Source organism: Chlamydomonas reinhardtii, chromosome 9 (genome assembly GCF_000002595.2).
Source record: "Chlamydomonas reinhardtii strain CC-503 cw92 mt+ chromosome 9, whole genome shotgun sequence".
Classification (NCBI taxonomy): domain Eukaryota; kingdom Viridiplantae; phylum Chlorophyta; class Chlorophyceae; order Chlamydomonadales; family Chlamydomonadaceae; genus Chlamydomonas; species Chlamydomonas reinhardtii.
The window spans coordinates 126,651-135,273 of NC_057012.1; the positions used below are offsets into that span (position 1 = coordinate 126,651).

The window sequence follows — 8,623 nt, forward strand, 5'->3', positions numbered from 1 at the left end:
CACTCGGGGGTACACTCTCTCTGCACTTCCTTTTTTGGAGCTGGTCGCCCCCCCGCAGATGCGCTGCGCCGTTTTTTCGCGCGTGTGGCACAACGGTGTGTGTGTGTGTGTGTGTGTGTGTGTGTGTGTGTGTGTGTGTGTGTGTGTGTGTGTGTGTGTGTGTGTGTGTGTGTGTGTGTGTGTGTGTGTGTGTGTGTGTGTGTGTGTGTGTGTGTGTGTGTGTGTGTGTGTGTGTGTGTGTGTGTGTGTGTGTGTGTGTGTGTGTGTGTGTGTGTGTGTGTGTGTGTGTGTGTGTGTGTGTGTGTGTGTGTGTGTGTGTGTGTGTGTGTGACTACGGTTTCCACGGTTATTCTGCCAGATCACGTGAATCGTGTATCTGGTATAACCAACGACAGGGCTCTCAATCGAGGGCTGCCGTGACCTGGCGTTTCCCCGGCAGAGCGCAAACAGCTCTGGAGTCCACAGGGCAACGCACTCCGACCCTTCACCGCGCCAGTAATCCTTGCGGAATTACTACCGGTGTAACAACCTCAGACCCAGCGGGCGAGCTACCTCTTAAAAAACCAGGCGGGCAGACAAAAAACAGCAAACATAACAAAACACGCAGCACGCGACAGCACGCGAAAGCACGACCACAGTGGCTGTGGGGCTGAGTCCTACGACCTGGCAGCCTGCACGACCTCAACCGCAACCTAACCAGCTCTCGACGCCAGGGCAGACAATGCCTAAGGGCAGCCACAAACGCGTCTGGCCACTAGGCCGGTCCAGGCCGTAAGACCCGGGGTGTTGCAGCACCCAATACACCCTCTCAGGCATAAAAACCCCGCAAACCTGGCCCTGCTCCCACGGGCGTAAAACAAAAAAACCCTTCGCCTGCCCACTAAGCTCCCCCGCTGACCCTCTCGTATGCCACTGCTTCAGTGGCTCATGTTAGTGCTCACGCGCTTCTCCTAAGGGCTGATCCCTTTCAAGCCTCCAGCTCCATAGCTTGCGGCATCGCGCACAGCATTTCACCGTTCACCACCGCCAGGATGGGGTGAGTGGCGTCAACACCATCCCAGCCCTTTTGGGGCACGCCGAGCTGCGCAAACTGCATCAGCCGCGACCAGAAGTCCGCGACTGCACGAGCGCACGCAAGCTCGACGGGGTTGACGCCTGGCTGCGGCGGCGTCAGCTGTGTGGGCGGGATCTCGTCAAGATCGGGTTCCGCCTCCGCTGCACCTGCCACCGCAGCCTCGGGAGCTGCTGCCGCCGCCGTCTGAATTCCCAGGGCCGCTGCGGCGCGCGTCATCCCGCGCAGCCGCACCCGGCCATGTTCTGTGGCGGCCAGCGCCGCCATCACCACCACGTCCCAAACACACTGCTGAAAACCCGGCGGCGCCTGAACCAGCCACAGCTGGGCTTGGCTGATGGGAGCCGGACCGGGGTTGTGTGCGTTGATCTGCGCCACCACGGCCTTCGCCACCGTGTGTGTGTGTGTGTGTAAGTGTGTGTTAAAGAGCACAAGGAAAACGTTGCGCAAAGACAGTGTATGCGATGCAGCAAAGCGACGGTTTACGGATGTTACCTGAAGTTACCTCGCATACCTGCTGCGGTGAGCCGCCGGTCTTACCAACCGGAAATCGCGCAACCCCCGCTACTCTAACCTCGAGGGGGGATTAGTGTCCACACGCTCTCAAGGGTGCAAACCCATGCATGTGCTCACGGTACCGTGAGGCCCAGGCACTCCTACAATTCCTAGCTCCGCGTCGCTACTCCTGGCCGCTAAGTCCAAGCTCCCGCCCAATCCTCGATGAAATTCTCACCTACGAGCGAATAAGAAAACAACAGAGCACAGGGCGGCAGCAGGGGAGTGTCACGAACAAGAGCGAAGGAACATGTTAGCGCGGCGGCGCGCGACGAGCAAGAGCAAACACGCAGCCCAGTCCCAGCCCAAGTGTGTGTGTGTGTGCGTGTGCGTGTGCGTGTGCGTGCGTGTGTGTGTGCGTGTGTGTGTGTGTGCGTGTGCGTGTGCGTGTGCGTGTGCGTGTGCGCGTGTGCGTGTGTGCGTGTGCGTGTGCGTGTGCGTGTGTGCGTGTGCGTGTGCGTGTGCGTGTGCGTGTGCGTGTGCGTGTGCGTGTGCGTGTGCGTGTGCGTGTGCGTGTGCGTGTGCGTGTGCGTGTGCGTGTGCGTGTGCGTGTGCGTGTGCGTGTGCGTGTGCGTGTGCGTGTGCGTGTGCGTGTGCGTGTGCGTGTGCGTGCGTGCGTGCGTGCGTGTGTGTGTGTTAAAAAACGAAACGAAAGCCCGCCCAATGACGCGACGGAGTTACTTACCGATACCCACCATTTTACCGAGCGTCGCGTGACTGTCGTGACCCAGGTAGTCATACTTACCCGCGATAAGCCTGGAACCCCACGGGCGACCATTCGGCCTGACCCCGCGATGCACCTGTATGCGTCCATGCTCCGCACCCTGGGCGCGCTAAACAACGTTTACCCAGCACGCCTAATTCCCGGATTCCCGCCCGCTGGTCGTAGTCGAGCTCACCTATAGGCAAAGGTGGAAGCATGAGCATAGGGCGGCAGCGAGGAAGTGTCAAGGGCATGTGAATGGCAACGGCGATAAGAGAGGCGGCGTGCAGCAGACAAGCTAGGTATCACGCGTCCCAAATCCCGCCCACTAAGTACAATAACACTATTGGAAGAGGGCGAGTTAGCGGTGGCACTGCGACTAAACGGGGTCGAGGCTGCATGGGGGACGTGGCGGGCGGCGGTTGCAGCGTTTCCAGACGCGTGTCAAGCTGGTGTGTGTGCGTGTGACGTGTGTGCGCCGTGGGCTGGCGGGAGCTGGCCTCCCGCTCCCCACGTTGCGGTGTGTCTGTGTGGTGCTATCGCCTGGCCGGGCGCCCGGAGCGTGAGGAATGCGCGTCAGCAAACTTCCAGCCAGCCAGCAACTCATCGGTACAGTAACTCCGGCGTTAAACCCGCCGCGCACTCTTGCCCTGCCTCTGCCAACTGTTTGCCATTTGTTGGGTATGGGAATTAGCTGCGCCCTAAGGGACTTTACCAGCCTGCCTTGCCACTGTCCCATCACACACTCCCGCTCCCCACTCCACGGCGGCACCGAGGCTAGGCACGCTCGCGGCCGCAGTGGCCGCGTCGGCTGTTCGTGACGAGCCCCCCATCCCCCACCCCCCAGAATCCAGTTACCCCCCTGATAGTGAACACACGTGTGTGTGTGTGTGTGTGTGTGTGTGTGTGTGTGTGTGTGTGTGTGTGTGTGTGTGTGTGTGTGTGTGTGTGTGTGTGTGTGTGTGTGTGTGTGTGTGTGTGTGTGTGTGTGTCTGGTGCTCTCGCCTGGCCGGGCGCCCGAAGCGTGAGGAATGCGCGTCAGCAAACTACCAGCCTGCCAGCAAGTCAGCGATGTCTCGGCACAGGAACTCCGGTGTTATATGATAATATGATACCCGCCACGCGATCTTGCCTTGGCGTTGCAAATTGAGATCTGGAAGTACGCTGCATACTACGGAACAACGCCAACCCCATCGGCCCCGTGCGTGGGGGATCCCCTCGCAGTGAACTGGGTTGGGAAGGTCAGGCCTGGCCAGGCGCCCTGGGACGTACTGCGCAAGGGTGTCAGTGATTGAATGCTGCTTTCATACGTTCTCACTCCTCAACGTTACAAGCAACAAAGCAAAACAGCAAGCCCCACAGTCGGTGCTGAAAACCCGAAACCCCCAAGTTCACTTTGACCTGGTGGCCGTTAGGCGTCCTTCAGTTGCCTCCCACCGGCAGACCAGTGGGCGGGAAGTAAAAAGCAAAAACACGGCAGAACAGTACTGTAAGATAGAAAGAGACAAACGGCAGATACTGCTACCAGCAGCAGCTGCGCTACTTAGAGGCGCAATAGCGCCTCGTACGGCACTCCGTGCCATACCACTTAATCGTCGTGAGAACCTGCCTTCTGCGACGCTCATACTTCGCTCCGGAGAAGTCAACATTGAAGGTACGGTAATGCATCTCCGCCACCCTCCGGTGCGGCGTATGTACGGCTTGTTTCGGTCTTGCGTCCATGTTGGCCTCACACGGATTGGTGTCGCCCGACCACTGGCTGGCTGTGCCTGACTCCGTGCTCAGTGCTTAGCGTATGCATGCAGGACCTTCCGACCTTGTGTTTTTGGAATGATGCTGTACGGGGTGGGCGCCCCCTAGCCGACTCAGTGCAGTTCCCAACTGCACGGCTGCACACGGTTCCGCGATTCGTGCCAGGTCTACCATCCCTTGGTGCGCTGATGTGGCATGCTGGGGGGTCGCGGCGGGGCCTCGGGGCCGCAGGAGCCCCCAATCTGGCTGAAACAGGCTGAAATGCATGGTGGCGCGCCAAAGCTCACCCATGACCAACCAGGCCCTCGCAGCTTATATATTGCACTTCGTATCTTGCTGTCTTCTGCCATGGTGTGAAACACCCAGGAATGAGGCGGCCGCGTTAACCCGGTATCCTTCCTGCAGACAGCGGTGTTTGCTTATGTTTACTCACTGATCGCGGGAGCTTGCGACTAGCGAAGGCAAAGGAAAGTTAGCCGCTGAGCGCACGAGATCCTGGCTTTCGCCCAACATGGACCTCGGGGAGGAACCAGCGATGCAGTATGGAGGCATGGAGCTACAGACGAGTGGTAAGCTCCTGCCGTGGTGAGTGCTTGTCTGGGGTTGGCGCTAATCCACATCCTTGCAGGTGAGGCCCTGGCGCAGCACCAGGATGGCGGTCACGTAGAGGCGCAACAGTCTGTGGCAGTGGAGCGGGCTGTGGCCGAGCCCGCTGCGGCCGAGGCGGGCTCGGCTGAGCCGGCCGCTGGTGAGGGCCAACCCAACGGCGCCGAGCACGCGGCTGCGGGCGAGGGCGACGGCGACGGCGAGGGCCAGGGCGGCGACGAGCAGCCCAGGCGGAGACGGCGTAAGTGGGGGCCGCCGGCACTGGATGCGCCAGGCGGGGTGGAGGGGCAGGGTGCTGCCAGCGGCGGTGGGGGCTCGACGCCCACGCCTCCACCGGACGGCGGCGAAGGCGATGAAGCGGAGCGCAAACGGCGGCGCAGGAGCAGGTGCGTTCGTGCGGTCTTCCTTGTAGGGGGAGCAGAATTGCATTGCGTGCATCAAACGGGAGCTGGGGATGCGTGTATGTAGTTGGGGATGGCAGACAAACGCAGTGTTGCAGCTCCAGCCGTGTTCCACTACACTGGTGGGACGGGACAGGAGTCATCCTGCCTGACGAGGAAAGGCATGAACGAGTAACATGCTAGCGCACCTCCCAATCTGTCTTGCACGTCTACGCGGCCACAGGTGGGAGGAGAGCGACGGCAGTGCTGCGGCCAACACGGCCCTGGCGGTGGTGCCGGCAGCGGGCGGCGGCGCGCTCATGGCGCTGTTCCCCAGGGAGGTGGTGCTGTCGGGCGGAATCAAGGTGCGTGTAGGGGGGGGTTTACAAGCATGATTATGTTTAGAAGAAGTGAACTTGTAGCCAGCGGGGCGGGGGACCGGGAGAGCGCGACAGTGCGCGGAGGTCGGGTGGGTTGGGCGGGGGTGGGGTGTTGCGAGCATGGCGATGCGTGAGCGGCGAGAGGTGGGTGTGGGTGTGGCGGCACGGTGTGGCGGGGTTGGGCGGCTGCTGGGCGCTATACGGGATACAGACAACATGGCGGAAGCGTCTTGTGTCAAAGGCGAGGTTGGCGACAATCATGAGACGGTGTGCGTAAGTGGCCAGGGGCAGTGGAAGGATTGGGCAAACAGCCATGCCTGTGCTCGAGGCGATCACGCCAACTCATGGTCTTTACGTCTTCCTGCCAACCAACCACCACTGCACGCGCCCCCCAGGTGTCTCTGCCCTCCGCCATCACGGGCGCCCCAGACTCCTCCCTGGCCGCCACCGACCCGCGCGTCAAGGCGCTGCACGGCGAGCTGGAGACACTCAACAGGCGGCTGCAGGTGCGGCCGCGTAAGGAGGGCACGCAGGGAAACGGGTTGACACTGTGTATGCGATTGCGCAAGCGAACGTATTTAGTTGATGGGCGTCAGGTGGGGGTGGTGTCTTCCAAGCCCAACATCGCTGAGCAACGTGTACTACCGAACCAGAAAACTTGCCGCTGAGCGCGGAGGAGGCGCGGCATTCACCATTCTTTCAAATTAACAACTCGGGCAAATGTTGTGCACATTGTCCGCATCGATCTGAGCGCCCTGCCACTGCCGCCACTGCCAACGCCATTCTGCTGCGTACACTGCGCCCGCACACTCTAAATGCGCATTCTTTACATGCCCTTTTTCACCCTTTTCCTTGTCTGTTCACTGCCACACACACGCGCACACACACACACACACACACATGCACACACACCACAAACAGAACAACGAGCTGGACATCCCCCCGGAGGGGGACCCGCGCCGTTCGCCCTCGCCCGAGCCCGTGTACGACCGCAACGGCATCAGGCAGAACACACGAGAGATACGGTAGGGCCAGGCGGGCAGGGCAGGGCGGTTGAGGGGGCGCCAACGGGTGTTGCGCTTGCTCCCTGGCTGGCGTGCTTGACCATCTATGCTTGGCAAGCATGCGCCGGCACCCGCGCCCGCCTCCCGGTCCCCCAGTCCTCCGGAACCCCCGTCCGCCCCTGCATTCCTGCCCTTTCTCCGGTTCTGGATTATCGTCTGCTTCCTCCACCGCCTCATCCCTTCCTCCCTTCACCCCGTGTTCCCGCTGTACCCCTGGACGTCGGCAGTTCCATCCTTTGATACATACCGTTCGCATGAGTGGCTACCCCCGATGGTCTACCGTCTACCACCTCCCTAACTATTCATGAGTGCAAACCCCCGCCTGCAGCTACCGCGAGCGGCTGGTGGACGCCCGCAACAAGGTGGTGGAGGAGCTGCTGCGCGAGGACCCCGGCTTCAAGCCGCCCACAGACTACAGGTGGGAAGGGGGGAGGGGTGCGTGGCCGTTTGCCAAGTGGAACGGCACACAGCAGCGGAAAGCGACCATCAGAGTGCGGAGCAAGTGTGGCCTGGGTTTGTGCTGTGGGCGCCTCTTTCCGGGGGAAGGGCAAAGGGGTGAATGGGCTGAGAGACGGCCGGGCTGGGCGTGCGCACTGATGGGAGGGGGGTGATGGGAGGGGGGAGGAAAAGCCTAGTGGGCTGAGCGCTGCGCTGGTGGGGCATGGGCGCGCAGCAAGTCCTCCGCAGGTGTGAAGGGCGAGGCGGGGCGGCCCACACCGTAGGCCCAGCGTTCGCATCGCAGGATGCCTCCTCGCACACGGTAGGCCACCCGCCGGCGCCCCACGCCCCAGCTGCTTTGACCCACAACCCTCCTCCTCGTCCTCCCCGCCCTCTCCTCACTTGCGGATTCCAGCAATAGACAGTGCATCCCAGCGCACTCTGGCTATCATTTTGGGTTTTGTAACCCCACCCCCGCCCTCCCCCTCCTCTCCACCCCCAGGCCCAAGAAGTACTGGAAGAAGGTGTACATCCCGCAGGACACCTTCCCCACCTACAACTTCATCGGCCTCATCATCGGGCCGCGCGGCAACACGCAGAAGCGCATGCAGAAGGAGACCAACACCAAGATCGCCATCCGAGGTGGGCGGGCAGGCTCCTTCGCGCCTCCCTGGCACAGGGCCGAGCTGCTGTGTTGACTTGCAGCACCTGCTGCACCCTTGTCCGACCCCCTCCCCCTCCGGCCCTGCCTTGTAATGCTCGTTACCCAAACCCGCAACAGGCCGGGGCAGTGTGAAGGAGGGCGCCAGCCGCGACCCCAAGTACGACTACGGCGAGGAGGAGGAGCTGCACGTGCTCATCACTGGCGAGCGGCAGGAGGACGTGGACAAGGCGGTGGACATGATCGAGCGCCTGCTGGAGCCCAACGACGACACGCTCAACGAGCACAAGCGCCTGCAGCTGAGGGAGCTGGCGGCGCTCAACGGAACACTCAAGGACGAGACGGTGAGGGGGGGGCTGGCGACCTGGGGAGGGGGTGGGAGGGCGGTGGAGGTACATCGGCATTGGCATTGGCAGAGGGGAGCGAGCCGTACCCAAAACCCATCTCGCCAATGCCGCAACATTGAGGGGGCTATAGAGGGGGGGCTCTGCAAAGGGGTGGTCATGGTGATGGAAAAGCCGGGTTGGGCGGCTGTGAAGGCTGGGAGCTCCGCTCAATCTGGCGATGCGGCTGGCTTCTCTCCCAGCATCCACCTCGCGATCGCGCACGCGCCTCGCCTGCTCCCCGTTCACCCCTTGCCCGCTCCCCTCCCACAGGCCTGCTACGTGTGCGGCGACACCTCCCACCGCGGCTTCGAGTGCCCCAAGCAGCAGGCGGTGGAGGTCTACAAGTGAGCGCGGGGCAGTCGGGCGGGGGCATGGGCGACGCGAGTGCAGGTTATTTGGGCATGGCCAGGAATTCATAACAAACCCAAGGCACTTGCAAGCCGCTGTTGAATTACCCTGCCCACTCCTCTCCTACCTCCTCAGGCTGCCTGAGGAGATGCGCCAAAAGGTGGAGGAGCTGTACGCGCGCGACGTGGCGCGCATGGCGGGCGAGGGCGGCGGCGGGCGCGGCCCCGGGCTGGAGGACGAGTACAAGAGCTTCCTCAGGGTGAGGCGGGAGCGGGGGG

The 8,623-nt window shown here is 62.1% G+C and overlaps 2 protein-coding genes across 2 annotated transcripts in view; one reads left to right on the forward strand and one right to left on the reverse strand.

Annotated features, from left to right (window-relative positions):
- Positions 1 to 369: 369 nt before the first annotated feature.
- CHLRE_09g386730v5 (uncharacterized protein) lies at positions 370 to 2,645 on the reverse strand. The gene is made up of 2 exons (XM_043065394.1): positions 2,323 to 2,645; positions 370 to 1,456 (listed from the first exon to the last, which is right to left on the reverse strand). The coding sequence occupies exons 1-2, from the start codon at positions 2,323 to 2,325 to the stop codon at positions 968 to 970; spliced, it is 492 nt and encodes a 163-aa protein (XP_042920690.1). The 5' UTR covers positions 2,326 to 2,645; the 3' UTR covers positions 370 to 967.
- Positions 2,646 to 4,355: 1,710 nt separating this feature from the next.
- The window catches only part of CHLRE_09g386731v5 (uncharacterized protein), a 7,731-nt gene continuing 3,463 nt past the window's right edge, over positions 4,356 to 8,623 (forward strand). Inside the window, exons 1-10 of the mRNA XM_001695221.2 lie at positions 4,356 to 4,651; positions 4,711 to 5,074; positions 5,313 to 5,433; positions 5,844 to 5,954; positions 6,370 to 6,473; positions 6,841 to 6,930; positions 7,453 to 7,592; positions 7,732 to 7,955; positions 8,268 to 8,341; positions 8,481 to 8,604. Coding sequence (XP_001695273.2) covers positions 4,594 to 4,651; positions 4,711 to 5,074; positions 5,313 to 5,433; positions 5,844 to 5,954; positions 6,370 to 6,473; positions 6,841 to 6,930; positions 7,453 to 7,592; positions 7,732 to 7,955; positions 8,268 to 8,341; positions 8,481 to 8,604 — 1,410 coding nt within the window. The 5' untranslated portion in view covers positions 4,356 to 4,593. The remainder of the gene's footprint in view (positions 4,652 to 4,710; positions 5,075 to 5,312; positions 5,434 to 5,843; positions 5,955 to 6,369; positions 6,474 to 6,840; positions 6,931 to 7,452; positions 7,593 to 7,731; positions 7,956 to 8,267; positions 8,342 to 8,480; positions 8,605 to 8,623) is intronic.